The 23,476-nt window shown below is 36.8% G+C and overlaps 1 protein-coding gene across 1 annotated transcript in view; it reads right to left on the reverse strand.

The window, feature by feature from the left end:
• LOC107297545 (cadherin-8-like) overlaps window positions 1-23,440 on the reverse strand; it is a 27,454-nt gene extending 4,014 nt beyond the window's left edge. The window contains exons 1-2 of the mRNA XM_015826906.2: window positions 23,231-23,440; window positions 13,741-13,858 (exon numbers count right to left, since the gene is read on the reverse strand). Of these exons, the coding sequence (XP_015682392.2) occupies window positions 13,741-13,858; window positions 23,231-23,440 (328 nt within the window). The remainder of the gene's footprint in view (window positions 1-13,740; window positions 13,859-23,230) is intronic.
• Window positions 23,441-23,476: the final 36 nt, after the last annotated feature.

Genomic DNA, 23,476 nt, shown 5'->3' on the forward strand with positions numbered 1-23,476 from the left:
ACTAGCGGGACTGGCCTGAGGGATTTTAAAGGGGGTTTTAATTACTTTTAAATTGGACATATTTAAATATTTCATTTTAATCGAATTTTAATTAAGTATATGTATATATGTTAGTATTTTATTCAATTGTCAGCCGCCCTGAGTCCGTAAGGAGAAGGGCGGGATATAAATGCAATTAATAAATAAATAAATAAATAAAGGCAAAAATTGACCATGGATCCAGAATATCCACTGTATTCCATTAGAGGAGAATATTTGTTGCTCAGAGCTAAAATGAATGTTTCTTAGTGCTCTCTAAGCTTGGTTGTTTTCTTGCAGAAAACATTATCCAAGCCAAGTAGCATCATCAGTGATAGTGCCTAGATGGGTCATGAAACATCTGCAAAAAACAACCAAGCTCAGAGACCACCAAGGACCCCTTACCCATTGTATTCATTTGGATAAATGAGACAAGCCATCACCTTAGTACAAATCATTCTGTTTTCCCAAAGTGATATTATTTTTATTTTTCACAGCTGTGGCCTAGTTGTCTATCAATAAAGCAATGGTCATTTAACTTGTATATTTGCTGAATTTAGTCTTCTCTTTCATTTAACATGTAAAATATAGTCCATGCTCAGGTGAAGTAATTGACGGCTTTATTTAGTAGCAGGCATTAGGAGTATATTAAATCAAATAGCTAAGGATCCCTTAAGTAATTATTGAATTCATTTTACTCCTGAATGCATGAGATTTTTCTATTACATTAGGGAACCCTACGTTATTGGCAGGCAACAGCTCGCCCACTATTTCCCACCTAGTAGCATCTCTGGGAGAGGCAGGAAACATTTCAAAAAATGTAACATTATTTGACGTATTTCACATTAGCTCTTTATTGCTTTCGGTTGCAGAATTATAAATAGCACAATAACAAACGTTGGCATGTTCCTACTCAGAAGTCCACAGGCTTCATTTTGGTTCCCCCCTCCCCACTCAACACAATTTTTCATTTTTTTTTTCAGAATTTGCATGTACTTTCCAACTAAGTTTGTTTAGTAACTTTTCCCCCTCAATAGGCACTACAGGTTTTGTCTAGATTTTCTTTAATTTCAGGAGATACTAAGCTATCCCCAAGTTTCTCCATTCAGCCATACACCTGGATAAAGCCACATGGATGATATTCTATTACCTATATTATCCAGCATAAATGGTTCTTAGGTTATGGGTCAGTGATAACATCAAGTAGCATAATTTAATTCGCCAGATCTATAGCAGTTCATAGATTTCTGAAGATTAAAAAATTAAAAAAATCTGGTGGATACCAAAATGGTTTGACATAAAGCAGACCCATTGCAATCTTAAATCTTCTGAGACTCCTATGGAATCTTCTATTTGAGGGCAATTTTTTTTCAGGTTGAATCCTTCAATTTATTTTATTACAGTCATGTACCAGATCCACTCTCTCACTAATCTTGAATTCCATGAGATCTCAAGGCAAGCTAAACCATTAATTAAATTCAGAGAGTGGGTTGATGTAACATTCTAAAATATGTTAAGTTGTAGTTCAGAGTATCATATCAAAATTGCCTGTGGTTGGGTTTTTAAATCCTTCTCTACCATATCTTTTGTGCAATATTCTCATGCTAATAAGCATATTAATAGAAGAGATTATTTATAGTTTAGGATTGAACTGTAGAGTCATTGGAGCTCTTGGAATTTTTTTTTTTTTTTTGCAAATATTTTATTACCTAACTAGGTAATATCTTCAACAAATAGTGAAGGTGCTGCTTCAGACTAAGCTTAGAGAACACCAAGCACTCGGGTAAAGAAATTTATTGATCCGCAAATGTTTTACTTGGTTATTTAAAATATAGATTTCTTCTTCTTCTTCTTGTGCCATATCCGTTATCGGACGTTGGCGATCATGTTGGCGATCCTGTTTTTATCAGCAGCCGTACGAAAAAGTGCTGTGGAGTTTTGTCCAAACCAAAGATTTAGAAACAAATTTAAATTTCATTTATAAATGGAATATAAATAATGACAGAATTGCCAAAAAATATTGAAGGGAGTAGAGACTGACGGATTGATCCATAAAGACAATGGTTTCCATTACTCAGTTCTTGGGCTCTAGTTCTGAATCTATCTCTATGTTCAACAGTGATTGGAAATCCTCGGTGATTACGACATGGTTATTTTCATCGAGGATAGTTTTATTGATTAAAGTGGACCAGTGCAAGTAGGTAAGAATTCAGAGGAGTTCAATGGCCAAAATTAACAAATGTTTTCATCAAATAGATTTAAAGCATCTTGCTCAATAGTAGTAACTGTGAGAGGGACCTAGGAGTCCTAGTGGACAATCACTTAAATAGGAGCCAGCAGTGTGCTGCAGCTGCCAAAAAGGCCAACACAGTGCTAGGCTGCATTAACAGAGGGATAGAATCAAGATCACGTGAAGTATTAATACCACTTTACAATTCCTTGGTAAGGCCACACTTGGAATACGGCATCCAGTTTTGGTCACCACGATGTAAAAAAGATGCTGAGACTCTAGAAAGAGTGCAGAGAAGAGCAACAAAGATGATTAGGGGACTGGAGGCTAAAACATATAAGGAACGGTTGCTGGAATTGGGTATGTCTATTTAACGAAGAGAAGGACGAGGGGGACATGATAGCAGTCTTCCAATATCTCAGGGGCTGCCACAAAGAAGAGGGAGTCAAGCTGTTTTCCAAAGCACCTGAAGGCAGGACAAGAAGCAATGGATGGAAACTAATCAAGGAGAGAAGCAACCTAGAACTAAGGAGAAACTTCCTGACAGTTAGAACAATTAACCAATGGAACAACCTGCCCCCAGAAGCGGTGAATGCTCCAACACTGGAAGTTTTTAAGAAGAGACTGGACAGCCATTTGTCCGAAATGGTATAGAGTTTCCTGCATGAGCAGGGGGTTGGACTAGATGACCTCCAAGGTCCCTTCCAACTTTACTATTATCATTATAAGAAGAAAGACCAAGTACAGGAGAAAGCAAAACTGACAGATTCATCTATCCTTTGCTTGACATGTTGCCTTGAGGGTGCTACCAAGGGATTTAGGCACTTTTATTGAGTTTCTCCTACTTGAAACTTACAGGCCACCTGTCTTCCTGACTAGTAATAAAAAAAATCACTTTATCTGACTGACTTTCCCTTCCTGGCAAACACTTTAAAAATAGCACTTGAAAACTGAGAAAACAGCAGGTGGCTTCTTGAATTGTAGACACCAAGGCTACTGCATGAATTAGCTTGGAAACAGGTGTTCAAGAGGATAGTGGGTGTCTTGCTCTCCACTCATCTTCCCAATTAACCTCCTCATCCTTCATTATCTTGCTTTTCATGTGTTTTATTTACCCATGCCTCCCTTAACAAAGTGAAGCACTTTCCATGTGGAAATAAGTCAGCGATTAATACTGCTTCTGTGTATTGCTATGTTCTTCAATACATTTATTTAGACAAAACTCAGCAATAATAGAAGAGCCAACATACTGGGAGGAGAGAAATACTTGTATCCTTACTTTTTTTTCTTTTCTTTCTCTATAGTTCTGAAAAGGGATTTTCTTTTCCCCTAGGCCAGTGATGGCAAACCTTTTAGAGACCGAGTGCCCCAAAACCGCCTCACCTCTGCCCTGCCCCCACCTCTTCTGCCCGCAGGGCCACCCACCACCTCCACAGCCCGCCACAGCAGTTCGCCCAGGCAGTCCAGCAGCATCATGGTGGCCACGCCCTCTGTCCGTGCCCCGCAGCATCTTCTGTATGCGATGGGGTGTGAGGGTGGAGTCTGGTCCCCCCTGCCCAGCTGCTGTGTCCTTGGCTGCACCGCTCCACGCAGGTTATGCCCGGGGTGACTCTCCTCCAGGGGAGCTGCTGGTCACGAGGGGGACACAGGGGGGCGGGGCTGGGGCAATCACGTGCGTGCGTGTGTGCGTGCCCACAGAGAGGGCTCACTTAACATATGTCTCACTTGGCAACAGAAATTTTGGGCTCAATTGTAGTCGTATGTCAAGTACTACCTGTATTTAGACTTGGATTTTGTAGTTCAGGGAAATGTTTAAAGAAAGATAATGTGTTCACTGACAAAGGACTTCCTATATTCTCCTTTCTTCTCTCTGAGTTGATTACACCATCCTTAGTTATATGTAAAAAAGATCTTTTCTTAGTTAAGGCTTCTAGAATAGAAGCTGGAAGGGACCTTGGAGGTCTTCTAGTCCACCTCCCTGCTCAAGCAGGAGAACCTATACCATCTCAGACAAGTGACTGTCCAGTCTCTTCTTAAAAATCTCCAGTGATGGAGCACCCACTTCTGGTGGCAAGCTGTTCCACTGGTTAATTGTCCTCACTATTAGGAAGTTTCTCCTTAATTCCAGGTTGCTTCTCTGTTTAATGTAATGTAATGTAAAGGGCCTTCTCGGTGGGAGCCCCCACCCTCTGGAACGAACTACCCCCAGAGATCCGGGTGATCCCGGATCTCCCCTCCTTCCGCCGCGCCCTAAAGACATGGCTTTTTCAACAAGCGGGTCTGGCCTAGGGATTTTTAGCGGGGTTTTTTAAGGGTATTTTAAGGATAATTTTAATGATCGGCCTTCTTAAATATNTAAATAAATAAATAAATAAATAAATAAATAAATAAGTAATGTAATGGATGAAGCAAAGTGGACAGAGCTAAATCATATTTTTGTGAAAGTCAGGTCTTTTGGGGACAAGTCATTCGTCCTTCTTCAAAACTTGTTTATTTCAGAACTCCTGTGGAAGGTCTGCTTCAACAACAACAACAAAACCTTCTTACTTCTAATTTTCAGCAGTGTGAGAACTTGTCCAAAAGTTCTCCATGATTGAGATGGGTGATTTTTTTTTTCCTCTTCAAAAACGATATTCACCAATCATTGAAATGATCTTTCATCCCTTTGTTAGGTAACCAGCCATGGGATCTCTTGGTTATTGAGTAGCGTATAATATTGAAAACAAACAAGTTGGTTTGTGTGGCATACGAAGGGAAGGAAGGTTTTATATAGACTTGAGCCTCTATTAAAAAGTACCCCAAAAGTACCTTAATGTCAGGTTGCATTTCTAGGTTGATTTAAAAAACGAGGAAGAGGACAAACAGCTACATGTTAAATGTCTCTAAGCCAGGCTTTTATGAAAGCACTTGATGTTCCTTTACTTCACGAAACTTTCTTTAGTAAGTAGACATCTGTAAGTTACCCTGCTGTGCAACTTTCCAGCTAGCCAGCTCCTTCTCTCTTTTTCTCCTTTCCATTTTTTTAAAAAATAACTGTTTAGAAATATCAAATCATTAACAGCATGAAAGACTGTATTATAAGTTATCTGTGCTGTGGATATGTTGCCTTTGAAGGGAAAGAAAAGAATTTTTAATTGGGAACTTTTACAGCTGGAGACTTGAGAAGCTTTAGTAAAAGCACATTTCTTTATGTTTAGATAAAAGTTAGCCAGCCTGAAATGAAAATTGTGATGTTCAGAGTCCTTCTGTGTACTTGGTTAGGAATTACAATATGCTATTACTAAGAGGGGCATTAAATGGGATTTGAAGCAGGAGTGGTTTTTTTTGGGGGGGGGGAATTCCATAGTAATAGACAGCAGTTGGAATATCTTAGATCTTCAGATTAATTTGGGGGCACCTTTAACTATGCCGTACTGTTTCTCAATTTTATCATTCCATACACTTTTTTCCTTGCCCCCCCCCATCATTAAAACTAAAGGCTCCTGAGAGTTACAGCATAGCATTTTCTCTAGTTTTTTCGTAGGTTGTATTCCACCTTCTTAGATCATTGCCAGTTTTCCCCAACAAAATTTGGAATCATTGGCAAGGCTTCAGCCTATACTGTACTATCCAGATTTAGCCACAAAGATAATGTAAGGCTTTTAAATCAAGATACATTGACTGGAATGGGCTGAAGCATTTCCTAACTATTGTGTAACCAGAGAATTGCTCAGGTAATGGAGGCAGCTGAATAGTTAACCAAGCCAAAAAGATTTAGCAGGAAAGTATGAGAAAACACTAAGAGAAAGTACAAACCAGTTCCCAAAAAATTAATACCAGGGCTCTAGGATAGAATTCAAGATATCTTGCTATTCTAACAACAGTATATGAATTTTGTTTTCAGCACTGACTTGCTTCCAGATGACATGCATATAACCTAAAAAGAATACAATGACTCAAAAGTAAATTATAGCTCCAGGGGACTCTTTCCTGCAGTCTCATAGTTAAACAACTTTGAGCATTTTTACTGGACATCTATCTGGCCTCACCTTTCTTTTCAGGAGTTTGGATACAGTTTCAAGGAATCTGGAGCAACTAACAGCAGAAGCAGAGAGGGGGAAAAAAAACTTAGGTTGACCAAATAGCTTAGAAAGAATCACATGTTTTAAAGAATGCAATGCAGTAGGTCACAGAGACCATGCACAATACATTCTTTTGTATGAGAAAGACTCTTTATATGAGCTTGACAATAAAGACAGAATTGTCCTATTTAGCCAGAAGGCTGATTAAAATAAATTATGCTACTTGATGTTATCACTTTTATAGGCTGTTTTAAAGGGTAATGTTATGGTAACCAAGCTCTATACATGTAGACATATCCATTAATGTAAAATGATATATTTTCAGTAAACATCAAAAATTTACAATGTATGTTCTGGGAAAATCAAATTGATGGCAGCCATAACATTTTATATTAGAAATCTTATAGAACAACACAGATGTAGAAACTGTTTTCTAATTCCAGTTTACTCATTTCGTTTTGCATTTTATAACATCGTCTGCCACGCAGGAAACAAATATTACTACAAGTATCCTGAACTCAGTCAAAGAATCACCTTGACTTGGTTCATTGGAACCATTTGACCTGAAATGATGATGACACTGATGATTTAATAGTAGAAACATTTAAGAATCTACAATTTCCACACAGAATTTTCTGTTGAGGAGCTAGATTCTGGAATTTGATCCTGACAGTCTCAAGGTTGACTCAGCCTTCCATCCTTTTGAGGTTGGTAAAATTATGACCCAGATTGTTGGAGGCTCATATGCTGACATTGTAAACTGCCCAGAGAATGCTGTAAAGTATCAATCTAGGTGCTATTGCTATTCTGATGGAGAATGTAATACCGGTAGTTTCCTTTTTAACTTTATTTTTGATGTTGGCATAGTTTTGTGATCCACTCTGGGTTGCATTTCATAATTTCAGCAGCTATGTAAGCCTAAAATAATTTTGAAAGAAAAATCTTCATTCAGGTTCAGTCCAAGCCGGGAATAAACAAAATGGAGACTGCTTTAGAAAGAAGGTTGCAGTATCCAAACTCCTGAAAAGAAAGGTGAGGCCAGATATTGTCCATGGTAAATGCTGTTCAGTTGTTTCCAACCCTTTGTGATCCTAAACCCCCACCCCCATAAATAAAAAAAAACCAGTTTTATATCAAGGGCTGCTGCTTTGATTTCTTGTAACTCATGAGAGGATTCTAAAGCTTTGCAAAATTTTGTTTTGGCGGTTTGATTCAAAGATCATTCAACCGAATCTTCAAATGAAATTGACCTCCTGAACTGGATCAATAATTCAGATAAAATTATCAAATGAAGTAAAATTGAAAGCCTTTGAAATAGCTTTCTATAGCAACAATTTTAATGAAAAGGTGATTAAAGGAAATGACTATTACTCATGTTTTTTATAAAATCATGTAATAAAGGTAGTATGTTAATAAATATTAAGTGTTTCTGATGAGATAACAAATATAACATTTATTTGATTTTGTGAGCTTTCTAGAGGCACTTGGCCAACTGATATTCTGGATTTTTAGTTGAAGTGACAGAAAGAGAGAAGCATTCACATTATGATTTTGGAAACTGAGTTAAAACCACCTCATACTGAGAGGAACAAAAACCTGATATGTTTTTTGTTCATATGATGTAAATAGAAAATGGGCTAGAAATGATTACGCTTGAGGCAAGTAGAAGGAGAAAACAATGAATAAAATGAATAGGATTAAAGAGATTACTGGAAAACTATGAGTAACAATTAAAGGTAGGTTAAGCCTCAGTCTATAGGACCACTAGGAACTGGACTCAACTTGAAGGCATCAGAATAATTGAACATGAGTCAATCGGGTCTTCTCATTTAATTGTACTTTTCATGCTGTAAGGTGAGAGCTATACTTAATAATTATGGAAAAGGAGAAGGAAAATATTTAGAACCATAGAAATGAATTTTCCCTTCCCTGAAGAAAAGTTATTTCTGAGTTCAATACCGGAAAAAGTGTGCTTGAAAGAGAAAATTATTTCCAACTAAAGTCCTTAGTAAAGCTTGAATTTAGTATTCTTGAGACATTTACATTGATTTAATTTGCCATTCAGCTATTGAATAAAATCTGTCAAAAGTCCACCCCACATAATGACCAGCTTCCTTGGCAATTCTATCTTCAGGGCTGCAAGCATCCATCTCTTCATAAAAGCCATGAGAAACGGATTAAATCATTCACCAAAGAACTTCGCTGTGGAGGGGGATTTTTAATGGCTGAAAGGTGACAAGGCAGGTGACCAATTTAAATGTCTTTAGATCACACGTTCCTCCTCTCAGGTTGAATAACAGCTATATCAAAAGAATGTTTGCTAGCTTTCCATGACTTCAAATGAAGGCTTATCTACAGGAATATCCATTGATTTATCATCTACCAGACCCCAATGGTTAATAATAAAAAAGAAGAAGTACAGCTGGATAGGTTGAGGAGAAATTAATTCACATTCTCACCAGCAATCCACAGTTGGAGAATATTAAATACAGCAACACTCCAGAGGAAGAACAAATGATTGGCACATAGATATGAATGATATAAAACTGGCACATTTAATAGTTTCTTTTCTTTTCCCCTCCTTCTTTCTCTATGCAGCATCTCCTTTTCCAAGCAAAAGATTCGTTTTCTTATACATCAGTTAGTAAAATCCTTTATTTTAAAAAAAAAAGGAAAGCAAATGCAAATGCGTATCACATGTGTTTTCTTGTGAGTAAATATTTGCCTATGTTGTGCAACCACTATTACCCAATACAATTTTTATCCCTAAAATTTATTCTTCTGTGTAATTGGGTTTTTTTTTAAATACATTGTTGACTAAATTTAGGGAATTGTGTCGTGGAATATCAATGTGGTTGATGATGAAGGTAATATTTTCTTCCCATTGAATTTTAACACGAATTTATGCAGTTTACACCACTATTGCTAATGTATATCCAGAGTGAGGTTTGAGACGTTTCCAAGCCAAAATCCAAACATGCCCAAATGTTTCTGTAGCAATAAAATATGAATGTTGAGAAAAATGAACATAAAATCCTGGAAAGCATAAGCTCCATTAAAATGTTTGTGCTTAATACAACAAAAAAATGAAATGAGTAAACCATGCAAACATGGCCCACAATAATCTTGTGGTTACCAAAACAAAAAAAGTGAAGACAATCATGCAAAACACAGTGGGAGAATTGGGTGAACTCCAAGAACAAATACAGTTTTCCAACAGGATGGACATTATCATGAAGTGGGTCTTACTCCAATGAAAAACATGTTTTCCCCTATTTTACTTCAAAAAAATAAAGATATGTTCCTCCTCCTCCTCCTCCTCCTCCTCCTCGTATTTTCCCCCAATTGCAAGGTCTGCTTTTTGGGGGGATCAACCATGTTGATCCATTCCATTGCAACAGGAATTGACCGACCAGCTTGTTGCCCAAGTCTGATGATGTAAACTTAAAAAAGAGGGACTGGCCCAAATTCACCCAGCTAGCTTTCATGTCTAAGGCAAGACTAGATCACACAGTCTCCTGGTTTCTAGGCTGGTGCCTTAATTACTTGACCCAACTGATCACACAAATAACAAACAACAAAACAGATTAGCAAACGGTTTTCTACAAAGTGTTGGAAAGAATATATCAGAAATGTAGTTGTGGTTATGTGACACCCCCTCCCCCCAACAATGTACTATGCCCTAAGACAGTGATGGCGAACCTTTTAGAGACCGAGTGCCCAAACTGCAACCCAAAACCCACTTATGCATCGTCGAGTGCCGGGTGGGCGTGGCCCATTGGGTGGGCATGGCTGTGGTGGTAACGGCAGACTGGGTGGGATTAAAAAGTTCAATCAATCAATTCCAACTTTGCAAGATCTTTTTTTTCCCGCGAGAAGTTGAAATTGACTGATTGACCTTTTTTTCTTTTTTTTTTTGCACATGGCAGCGGAGGCCTAAAGCAAAAAGGTTTTATAAAACCCAGCTGAAGGCCTAGGACTGAGGCGACGGCACGCGTGCCCACAGAGAGGGCTCTGAGTGCCGCCTCTGGCACCCATGCCATAGGTTCGCCATCACTGCCCTAAGATTAACTTGCTGGATTAAGCTCAGAAGAGTTAAGATTTGAGCCTTTCTGGTGTTGGCATATTGATTATGAAACTCCTTTCGGCAAATCTAGTTTGTTTGAAACACAAAGATAGCAAGGGATGTGTGTGGGGGCAGTCAAATTATGAAAGCAGTACCACAGTAATATGATGCTAGTACTGTTTTTTTTGTTTTTTTTACTATGTGGGTCACTTAAGCATGGATAAAGGAGTGGATTTGTGTTGCAACAGTACAATATTGCTTTTGTCAGTTTGATCCTGCCCTGTTTCCCAGATGTATGTTCTACAGCAACTAACTTTACTTTTTAGACTGCCTTTTCAAATGAACTTAAGTTTGGCACTTTCAGAATGTTGTTCTGGTTTGTTTTTACTTCATGGGTGATTGCTTTATTACCGTTTTATTTTTTGCAGCAGGCTTTTTTAAACTGTTCCTTTCGCCTTGTATACTATTCAGGGTTTCTTTGAGCAGAACAGCAAAATCGCCATCATCATCCATCTTTTTAGGGTATTAAGAGCAGGAAAAGAAATGTTAATGGCTGTGCCTTTCACAATTGGAACAATATTACAAGGCAATGTAAGGATGGCCTTTGTATGATCATTACACTTTAGCTCTATAATTAACTGGACCCTTTATAAGATCTCATATCACTAAACTTGAACAAATGGTTAGCTTGCTGTTGCCTGTGTTACCAATAATTTATTATTTACTTGAAGTGAAAAGATTCCATAATAACTCAGTTACCAGGGTGCTGATTTAATGAGTAAGTTTGAATGTATGTATTTCAAAGTCTATTAGATAGGAGATAATGATTACTTTAAAAATTGCAAGCAAGTCTTGGCATTGCTTCCCCAGAATAAAGGTTATTTACTTAATGCAATGTCATCAAGTCATACAAAAATAGCATCATATCTATTTGAGGATAAAGTGTTCCTATGCCATTCGGCAAGTGAATTTAAAGGGGCAGGAAGTTTCAGGAAAGAAACTGATGGGAGGAGAGAGTTGAGGATTATTTAGCATGCCTAAGCTTTAAAAATGCAAAGATATGTTGCTTTCACACAGTTATGAGTTATTATTGCCATTTTTAATGGCACTTTGAATAATTAAAGGGAGGAGGAGTCTCGTCCGTGTTTGATGCAAGAAAGTTGGAAGTATAAAGCATGAATAAGAACGGCTGTCCTATCCCTTTTTTTGGCCAATATATTTGATCTCTCCAGATAATTGGTTGTGTTACTGAGTTGGCCTTACCCTAAGTTTCTTCTAAAGCCTAAATGAAATCTATGCCCTCTCTAGCATACAATTACTAGATGTAAGCCCATTTATTGGGAACATACAAGACAAGATCTTTCTTTTATATGTAGCATCGATTCAGCGTCAGTGAAAATTTCTCTTATGTCTTTCATCAGTCTTGTTTTCTCCTGCGTCAATATACTATTTTTTTTAATTTTTCTTTGTAGGTTGTTTCCTTAGTAGATCCTTTCTGAAACTGCACTAACTTGTTACTAAAGCATAGTATCTAAAATTATCCACAACACTAGGTGTTCCCAAGTATTCCCAAGAATCCCCAATATTCTGAGGACTTCAAAAGGATTGTTCTGCAGGCTAAAACTATGTTACTCTTTTTTGTAGTTCTATTAAACCGTGATTCCTAGCCAACAAAACGCTATGCTATTGATATAAACTTAAAGTCTCCACCTCCTCCTTTGATATGGTCATTAGTGTGTTCCGGGAGAACCACTGATTGTAAATAGCAGTTAAAAATTTGAACACATAATTACAGTTCTCATCCCTATCCCGAGTCTGCTGTTGTTATTAACAGAGAACGAACTTGAGAATAAATGTATCATTAGGGGACAGGCAAGCCACTAAAATATAAACTAATAGCAAATAGCACTCCTTACTAGCACTGATGATGTTACCTAGTTTGGGTAATGAAACGTCTGCAAGAAAACAAGCAAGTTCAGAGAGCACCAAGGATCCCACAGTCGTTGTCCTCCTCCTCCTCCTCCTCCTCCTCCTCCTCCTCCTCCTCCCACCACCATCCTCCTCCTCCTCCTCCTCCTCCTCCTCCCAGACCTCAGTTCCTTCTAGCAATGATGATGTTACCTAGTTTGGGTAATGAAACGTCTGCAAGAAAACAAGCAAGTTCAGAGAGCACCAAGGACCCCTCATGTCAACCCTGAGCTACAAATGTTCTCCTTTATTAGTAGGGGACATTTTTATGTCCTTTTAAATCTTGGAATAAATTATAGTTTAAAAAAGGCTTTTCAGTTTTGTCTGCTCTGCAATTGTATCTGTCCATTTCCATTTTTTTTCTCAAACTATTTTGCAAATAGTGTATTTCCAGAAGTAAACAAAAACGAATCTAAGAAAAAGAATCTATCCAGAAACTTTATCTTAGCTCCAGTTTCATTTCTTTAAACATATGTAGGAATCTATTGAAGATTGGAAGAGGCAAATAAATCAAAACAGGAACTACAGAAAACTGCTGTGATTCTGAAATTGATGTTTATCATCGTTAAGTCAGAATTCAGAAAGAGTGTACTGTAGGACAAAGAAAACCTACACAGCAGTAAAATATACAACTGTAAATAATTTCACTCCTTGTTAAATGTAAAGCCAATATTGCTTTGTCCATGAAGAAATATACCACTAATGTATATAAATAATCACTGCTACATCAAAAAGAGCAACAAATGTACTATGATATAAAAATCTCCTGAAATATTTTGCTAATAATCATGTGTCTATATTTGCTGTAATCCAATGAATTATATATATTTCTGTATATCTGTCTCTAATCGTCTCTCTTTCTCACATTATCTATCTATCTATCTATCTATCTATCTATCTATCTATCTATCTATCTATCTATCTATCTATCTATCTATCTATCTATCTATATTAAAACCAATAAATAAGTGTGAGCACCAGGGAGTGCAATAAAATAATTTAATGTTAAAATACCTAATAAAAATGTCTGTCTGTCTGTCTGTCTGTCTGTCTGTCTGTCTGTCTGTCTGTCTGTCTGTCTGTCTGTCTATCTATCTATCTATCTATCTATCTATCTATCTATCTATCTATCTATCTATCTATCTATCTATCTATCTATCTATCTATCTATCTATCTATCTATCTTATCTATCTTGTACAGCACCAATACCAGATACCTTGAAAACAAACATTGACTATGTCATAAAAAGTGAAGGCAAATTCTCTGGTAAAACAGAGAAGGACTTTAAGAACATTAGCAAAATGAAGCAATGAACACAGTAAAAAGTACAACTTCTAACTTTACCCCACGTTATTAATAATATTACTAAAGATGGGGTATAAGTAACTATATTTACCTTCATTTTCCTTAATTGTAAAATTAGGGTTGTTGGCCATTTCAGATGGAAGGTTATAAACAAAATAGTGTCCATTTTTGGGGTCATCTTTGTCAATTACTCTCATGGTATGAATGACCTAAAACAGAAAAACAAACATGTTTACATAAATCGGAAATGTTCAATATAATACTGGCTAGAAACCAAAATTTGTGCGAGAAGAGATACTGGTTTTCATTGTAGAGTAAATTAGTAAACACAAGGATCCAATGTTGCTCTATTCCATGGTGCAGTAAAGGAATACAAGACAGTTTATCTCCTCTAATGTCAGAACTTTCTCTTATTCACATTCAAGGGGTATAACATTGTCCTAGGGATCAGGGGATTTTTTTTCCCTAAGAAAAATGTGTTAAATGTTTAATATGGGAGGGTCACAATAGTTCTTTCGGGGATTAAAATGAAATTACTTTAAGGTGTTATTTTCCCAAGCTTTGGAGAATGAAGGAGACAGGGAAATAGTGACACTAATTGGTCTTGATTTCAGTGGAGAAAGGTATGCAGATGCTTAATTATCCTATGGAATTAAATGATTCTCAGTTTTACTCTTTGACTTCAAAGTAATTCCTTTAGATATAAATAGAACTTTTAAAAAGTGTTTTTAAGACTATACTTAGGATGTGTAATTTAAGCTATGTTACGTTGCATGTTAGAATATATTTAGTTAAATTCTCCTGGTGCTCTCTTCCTGCTCAGAAACGAAGCATTTATCAAATTTTTGTCCATGCTAAATTAGCACTGAAAAGTGAGGACGATACTCTTGCCACCAATTATACCACTGTGAATATTTAAACTGCAGATTTTGTGTGTCTACAGAAACATCAGAGATTACGTTTCACTCTGGCAACACTTTAATCCCACTGTTTATAACACTTTGTATTGATCAGCAAAAACATAAAAAGCAAAGATGGTTGTGTGTTTTTTCCAGTATAGGTGAATTTCTCATGCTCACTTTGCAATAATGTACAATAACGTACAAAAAGGGAAAATAAAACAAACAAAAATAGCACAACGTGAGTTGGCTACACCAGTAAGTGGGATTTTGCTAGTTCAGCATAACGTTAGTTGATATGGACCTATTCCAGAAATAGAAAAATTGAAACTATATTACATAGTTTCGTTGTTTAACACTTATTTTAGCTGTCTTTACACAACTGGATTTTTAATTGAATTTTATATTGGTTTTATTTTGATTTCTTAGGAGTTGTAGATGTCAAAATTACTAAATTGCAAGCTTTTATCATTCTTGTTCAAAGCCTCTTAATAATTTAGGTGAGAAAACCAAACACTGGTTGATTTCATTATTTTGGGGCCATGTAAAGGCTTCTGTTTAATTATGGGGCATAGCACCTGACATCTAGCAAGTTCACATGTGCATTAGTACCCTAGATGCTGCATGACCAATATTTGGCTTATCTACAGGGCCTCAGATATCAGTCTAGTGATCTTTTTTAAAGAAAAAAATTGGGAAACAGTACATTGCTACTGCAATGCTAATTTGACTCGTGGGGCACGTAAAATACAGAAAATTTAAAAAAAAACAGAGCAAAATTATTTTTAATAGCTTCAGTGGAATATAAAATAGAAATATATCCGAACCATCCTGGAATTTTTCTCAGATATCAATTTTATAAGTGAGAGAAAATTGATTTCCCTCCAGATTGTCCATAACATGAACCTGAATATGTTTTCCCCAACTTCAAGGAGATCTTATTTCCCCTTTTCAGTGTTCTCTAATGTTGTGAAGGACAGGGAAAAAAATTCATTTAGCTCTATACCAGGATTGGTTTGAAATTTGTGTCATTATGAGTTTATCTAGAGCCTGGACAGACTCACAATTCAACACATGATCTGCCTCTGGAATTCCTCAACCTGCCTTGTCTCAAAGGGGCTTTTTCAAAAGATAACTAGACTGCTTTTTCCTTGAAAAAGAAGATTTTTCATTGCTCATCCAGCAATATATAAGAAGCTTTGTCGGTTCTGGTAGGATGATGGGGACAAGGAGGGATTCGTTTTGATTACTTCACAGCCGCCACCATCCTGCCAGAACCGATAAAGTTTCTTGGATGAGAAGCAAAACTTCTTCTTCCTCAAGAAAAAACAAAACAAAACAGTCCAGTTGGCTTTTGAAAAGCACCTTGTAGACAACTATGATCTGGATGACTGAGAATCTCCACAGACATTCAACCTGCCTTTCTTTTTTTTTCTATTTCCCACTCAGAACGATACTGATGGATCTTTCTGTGAGACAAAGAGGATGAATTTTTGATTGCATTTGAGGGTTTATATTGAAGCTCTAAAACCATGAAGCAGAACTCTTCTTTTTCACCTTTGGGAGAGATTTTTTGTTTTATCTTTTATCCCTGAGATACATCCGTGGACCAAAGAACTGCTGCCTTAATCTGTCTCAAATTAAAGCAGCAGAATGGATGTCTTTTTTTCTCTAAACCTGCCATCTAGCTCCCATGTGCACTTCTACCTGAACTTGCGCCATAAGACACTCATCTTCACCTTCACAGTTGCTTTCATTAATCCGTTTTATCCTCTATAAACACCCTCATATTCTCAGTATATAAGAACATATCACTCTGCTGTTTCACATAACTAAATCAATAAATTAAGCGTGTGGGTTCCCATAGCACCTGTCACCTCACTTCCGTCTTTGCACAAAGCAATACCATATGTAATAAATAAGTAAACAACAGCAGCTGTTCGTATTTTGAACTTACAACTTCCTAATGATTTTTCATTGCCCAGTTCTCACTATGCTATCAAGTTCTCATTATTACATCTTCCCTCTCACTTGCCCCAGTACTGAGGGATGGCTTAATAACTGACAATAATTACAGTATAAAAAATATTTCTCACTTCTTAACCTTGGAAATCACAACATTAAAAATGGAAGGAGAGGTATTTTTTTGATAGATCTATTTTTTCCCTGTTTTTCAATATTAATTGCTTTTTGCTGTTTTAAACTGCCTCAAAGATCTGTAAAAGGCTGGGCTATGAAACTTTTCCGTGGCTTGAGAATGGTCCTAGCCATTCCCTGTAAGGATGAAGTTGGTGGGAAGGGAGAACTCACATAATTTTATCCCTAAGAACATTCTGGTGAAACATTTTAGGCTGAGAAAATGGGATGGCTGTCACCCAGCATTCTCTATGGCCAAATGTTGGCTTGAAGTTGGGTTTCCCTGATCCCAGCCTATCACTCTGTTTATAATAGCACATTTTAATGGCTGTACGAGACTTGAAAAACATATGGGAAAACTTTTTGATTCAGCAAAATACATTGATTAAGAAAAAGGGCAAAGGAAAAAGACTAAACTGGAAACGAAGAAAATAGATGATGGGACTTACCAGAGAGAATACTTAAAAAAGAAACATTTGTTTGAATATGGTTAAAGAAATAGAAAAGTTTTGGAATATATATGTCATTCTAAGAGGGATGAATTCCCTAAATAATATAGTATGCTTTTTCCCCCTTTTTTGTTCTCTTTCTTGATATGAGTAATATAAAAAGGTTGAAATGACTTAGATAAAGGAAATGTTTTAGATACTTAAATGTGATTGAATTTAAGAAAATTGTAATGGATAAAAATGTTTTGAATAAGAGTTAAAGGACTAGATGTATTAAATGGAATGTTTAAAGATTAAACATATTTTTAATTATGGTTAAAAAGAATAAGAAATTTAGGAAATAAATATATATTAGCTTAGGAAGGATATATATTTTAAGTAGTATGTTATTTTTTATGTTTCTTTACTCTTGCTCTCCTTTTTTCATTGTTCTATCTATTCCTTAAGAAATGTAAAAGTGTGAGATGGTTCATATGGAAAAATAGAGTTAAATTTTTAAAGGTAATTATTTTTTGAGAAAATCTTAACCAGTGAGAATACCTAGAATTTGGTGGGAGTAACAAATTAAAATATGGACTGTAATAGGTTCTATGATAAGGCAACCAGAATGATTGGATAGAAAAGAAATATTATATTGATGTGACTATTATTTTCAGGAATATTAGAATATATATATATTTGTTATCTATCAAAACAATAAGAATTGTATTAACTCAATGTTTGCAAAAGAGGATATTTTGGGAAAAGAGGAAATCAACTAAAACCAAATCAATTGTTAGTGATTGCTTTACAAATGTAACCTAGACAACATACTGTTCACCAATTACTGTGATTTATGTTTTTTAAAAAATCAATAAAATATATTACAAAAAAAAAACAATAACCAAAATGCCTAGTGAGTGGACAGACAGTACTTGGCCAATGAAAGCTCAGTTGCTTTTATTGTACAGATATATCCCTATTAAAAAAAAAAGATAGCCCAGATACTGTACTTAAATAAATGCAAGAATACCCATACTCTATCCTTGAGAATCTTCTCTTCTTTTTTGCATAACATTTGAAAAAAAAAAAAACTGAAGAAGAACCGGATGAACCTACAAAATGTCCTTCACATGTTTGATTTTCAAAATGCAGTTGAGATGCTCATCCACCCACATTCATATGAACATTGTATCACAGGTATCATAGTGATGAAAAGATATCTAACAGAAAAACAACATTGCAGTAGCGTCTTCCCCAGTTCCAAGACATAAATAAGCTCTAAGCTTTGAATGAGAAATTAAAACAAAAAACAAACAAACAAAAAACATTTTCAAGTACTCTGAAAAGAAAGTACAAGTAAGTACACAAGCTCTTTCATGGGGTGAGGTGAGGACAATTTCTTTTCAGAAATTTCAAGGCAAACTCTAGCACTGAATTAATTTCTGTACTGACGATGCCTTTTTCTTTGCAATATATTTTCTCTCACACAGGGAAATACTAAAGCATATCTTAAATTTTAATGGAGTTAACCAGTATCACATTGAGAGGGATATTTTCATAAAAACCAAAGCAAAACAAAACATCCCCTGTGGATAAATGTGCAACACGGCTTCTATTTTGGATTTTCAAAGAATAGGTTTACATTTTCTTTCTTTCTTTAATTTATAGAGGTTTAAGTGGCTGGTATCTGTTTCTGTTCTATATGCTGCTCTGATCTATGTCTCCTAAGATGGTAATTACAGTATTATTATTATTTTTTTAAAAAATAACAACAGAGTAATTGTCTAGTGGCAATGTGGTAGGTAATCTTCTGTGTTTGAATTAGATTATCCATTAGAATTGGGGATCCCTACCACTAGCCAGCATATAGTGGCATAATCTAGAATAGGATAGATGAGAAGAAGCAATGTTAAGCTTGGGAAGCTTGGGAAGAGGGCATGAAATGGGTGGAACAATTGTTGGGCAAAGTGAAGAAGCCAGCAATTGGTTCAAGGTCAAATAATGCATAGCCTATTTTTGAAGAGCTATACTTTACTATAGAATTGAGGATCTGCTAGCCTGATCAGGAGAATTGACCTCTTTTTGCAGCATTCAAAGTATCTCTTAATATTGCTTCCAAAATGAATAGCTTAGAATAAATCAGAAATAATCATAGTTACTGCACTTAATTTAATGTAAACTGAAAGAAACTTAGTTTGGGCCTGAGTATAGCTCAATTCCTTGTCCTCTACCACCCACTTTGGGGAAGTCAAACCCTCTTATGCTGCTCAAAGGCAAAATGAGGCCTCAGGATTCTTGCTGTGTTGAAAGAATTGTTCTAGTCAAAATCTGATATAGCAGTGGTTCTCAACCTTTTTAATGCCGCGACCCCAACCGGTCGTAAGTCGAGGACTAAACCGGTCGTAAGCCGAGGACTAAACCGGTCGTAAGTCGAGGACTTTCCCTGCCCGGGAGCGCCGCGCATGTGTGGTTCCGCCCCCTGCGCCGGCCGAGGCGTAGCTGGCAAGCGGCAGAGACGGAGCAGGCCGACCACCAGCTGGCCCAGCCCAAGGGAGTTAAGGCACTTGCCGGAAAAGGGGAAAAAATGGCGGACAAAAAAAATGGCGGACAAAAAAATGGCGGACAGCCTTGCTTGGCGACCCCCGTGAAATGGTCGATAGACTCCAAATGGGGTCCCGACCCACAGGTTGAGAACCACTGTGATATAGCAACTAACAGAAAGGGACATTAGAGGATCTGTAGTTGTCTTTCTGCCAAGACTTGCTACAGCAGCAAGACGGGTGGTGTATAAATTTAGTAAATAATAAATAAACCTGAATGAGCATGTGTAGAACCCATCTTCCTCTTTATTGTGAAATGAAAACATTTTATATCAAGCAGTTTCCTTCCCCTTTAAAGGAATGCCACAATACATACTAGTTGACATCCTTTAAAACAGAATTTAGTTGGGCTAGAGTACAATGCCCCAGGGGATAAGAAACAATATTTTAATACAAGTGAGTGTTCCTGAATAAAAGATATTTTTGGCTCAATCCAATTTCTCTCCGTATTCAGACGATGGGTATGATAACTCTTCTGTAGGAGTTTTCTTTCCAAACTGATGACTAATTAAAATAATTAATATTAGATTGATGAGTAGAAACACGGATGGGGGTGGGTGGTGTCTAAGTCAGCAAAGTTGTGGAAACAACACCCAATGCAATGCAATATGCTTTTTCAACAGATTTAAGTTTAGCAGTCTACTCTTACAAATTTGGAATAAAAGCGTGAAGAGTCTATCTTGCAATGTTGTGTATCAACTGTTTTTAATGTATTCCTTCATATCACTGGCAGCCGTTGTTGCCAGTCTCAATTATAGCAAGATCCAAAATAGAGCACATGGGGAAATGAACTGCACAAGTTAGTTTACCCCATATATTTACACACTGCAAAGCAGGTTTTCTAAGAGGTTGAGATGTAATCAGCTCCCTTGAGGCGATTCAAACTCAATTTAACTTAACTGTAAGTTAACCTGCAAATCTGTAAATGTATTCGGTGAGTGCATTTGTCCTTTATGTTATACGATAGAGATTTAATTCAAAGAACCTGGGGGGAATTCAGATTTAGACTGAAGGAAAGCCTCCTAGAATCCAATAAGTATTTTCCAAGGGTAATTTGTTACGTATATCTGCATATCAAATTGACTTTTTTTAAAAAATAAAAGCCCTCAGAAACACATTCATCCCCCTGACAAACTCTTTGTCATTCTGAATTATTCTTCAGTATTGAATCTCAGATATGTATAGCTTGGGTTCACGATTCATGAGGCTGAAACGTAAATGGTCTCATCCTGGTTGCTAGATTATAATAATCGTGATCCAATTCTTTTTTTTTTCTTCCCCATGATCCAAAAGAGCAGCAGGAAAACTGCAAAAGAGGGCAGGGTTAATTATAGTGAAGAAGAGATGGGTTAGGAAGTTCAATATTTTTACTTCTTTTGCATGGAAGTTGATTTTTTTTTTAAATACTGAATTTACATAATTTCAACTGCATTTTAGGTTGCTGGTTACAGTTTATCAGTGTTGTGGTTTTAATTCATTGAGACAGGTTTAGAACGGATTCTGGCCTTGTAAAGCCAACATGGACGTTCTGAGATTTATTGAAATTGGCACGCACAATTAAATATTAAGGGGTTTACTGAGATATGTTCTATCCTAATAAATTGTGTGGTTTTATTTTTAGTTTCCATCCACCTCCATCTGTTTTTTTCATCCATTCTTCTATGAGATTCACTTTTTCTTTTTAGCCTAATGCAGTGCTTCTCAAACCTGAATAGATTAACCCAAATTGGGTAAAAATGTTTTTTCTTTGGGTATCAATACACTTAATCCAAACCCAATCACAACAGAGATGTCTAAATAAAAGTATTTTGGGATGTATGTAATGGATAATGAAGTAAAAGTTTTGGGAAGCCCTAGTATAGTATCTTAATTATATACCTGCCCTTCCTTCAGCAACTTTCTATCCATTCTCTGCCTTCTTGTCTCAGCTATGTTTTCCTTTCCTTTCATCATGCCACATAAAATAATACACCACCATGTTACACCACGTTACAAATAATTACACAATAGAGGGCTTATTTAATAATCACCATAGGCTGAAGGATGTTCTCTCTCATACTTTCTACTGGAAGGAAGGAAGGAAGGAAGGAAGGAAGGAAGGAAGGAAGGAAGGAAGGAAGGAAGGAAGGAAGGAAGGAAGGAAGGATTCCACAGGGATAAAATCAAGTGCCCCTCGTTATATAATTCAGATCACTGTGTAAGCCATATTTCACTACTCTTATTATTCAATGGAGTAGTTGTTTGTTTGTTTGTTTTAAATGCCTGGAAATTCAGACTATATTATCAAGCAAGCTGTTTTGGTAAAAGGTGATTTTAATGCCAAACCCCACAAGGCGTAAAATTAGTTGGATTAACAATTTAAGTGACATGCTGTCAGTTGCTGTTTATTTAAATTAAAATGTCACTGCTCAAAAATAAAGCAGGTATATGGAGAGCTGTGGATTTCTATCACCTATTGTTTACACAAGCTGGATTATAAAATTATTTGTCCTATGTTACTTTCTAAGAGATAAGGATCTGCTTCATCATTCAACACACTCCCAACGTTCAACACACTCCAACGTGAATGATGGCCCTTATAGACATTTGGTGAGAGTTTGCATGGCCATCTGATCAACCAATTCATCTTGAAAGAACAATAGTCTCCAACGTGTAACTCACCACTTATGCTGAACGTGAACTTCCATAATTCCGAGGCAGTTACAAGCTGGGAAAACTGTTATATAGAGTTTATTTATTAGATTTATATCCTGGTTTTCCTCTAGGAGTATAAAGTGGCCTACAGAGCAATCACTTCTCCAAGTGTTTCACAAGTCCTCTGAGGGGAGGATAGAGAACTAAAGTCACCCTGTTCAGCTTTCCTGACTGAAGGATGAATCTTGGATCTCTCAGGTCCAAGATTATAACATTTGAAACACTATTCCATATTGGCTCAAAGGTGCTTTTTCAAAAGTCAACTGGACTTTGCTTCTCCTTGAATATATTTTGCTTCTCGTCCAAGAAACTTCTACAGTTCTGAAGTTCTTTGGGACTTTTGGGACAACCATGACCTGGACAACTGAGAATCTCCACAGATATTCCACATTGGCTCTCTATACCAGAGTTCCCCAGATTTTCTGGCTTTGCAGACTGGGTGCGGGAAAGGAGGAAAGGGGATGGTTTTGCACAATCAGTGTGCAAGCGCATGTATACAGCTCCACTTGCACAAGTGGCGTATGGGCGTACCTGCCACTCACGCAAGGAAGGATGCTTGTGCATGCGTGTTTGCCTGCTGCTTTGGGTGGCCTGGTTTTGAACAGCTCATAGCCCACTAGTGAGCCGTGGCCAAAGGGGTTGGGGACCCCTGCTCTATACTATTGAGTGAGACAAATGGCCAGGACTTGCTGTTACTAAATAGAGCACAACTTTGAAGAGGGCCAGTTTCACATCAAAATCAGATCAACAGACAGGCAATCAAGAGACTTGAGAGAGAGGGGAGGGGGACTGCACAGGGTGGATAACCAAGGCATATTTACTTTTCCAGTTTTTCCATTTTCGCATAAATAGGCTTCATTCCCGGACACAAGTTCAGGAGCGTTGTCATTTACATCAAGAACTTTGATAGCAACAGGCACTCGAGATATTTGACTGGGATTTCCTAAGAGAAGAAAAAGACAGCAGAGGGGAGGATAAAAAGGAAAGAGAAAAGAGAAAGGTAAGCACACTTCATACCATACTAATGACATCCAGGGCCCAAGGTTTGTATATATGCATTTTGTTTT

The sequence above is a fragment of the Protobothrops mucrosquamatus genome, unplaced genomic scaffold (genome assembly GCF_001527695.2).
Source record: "Protobothrops mucrosquamatus isolate PMUCROS unplaced genomic scaffold, P.Mucros_1.0 scaffold3373, whole genome shotgun sequence".
In the NCBI taxonomy this organism is placed as follows: domain Eukaryota; kingdom Metazoa; phylum Chordata; class Lepidosauria; order Squamata; family Viperidae; genus Protobothrops; species Protobothrops mucrosquamatus.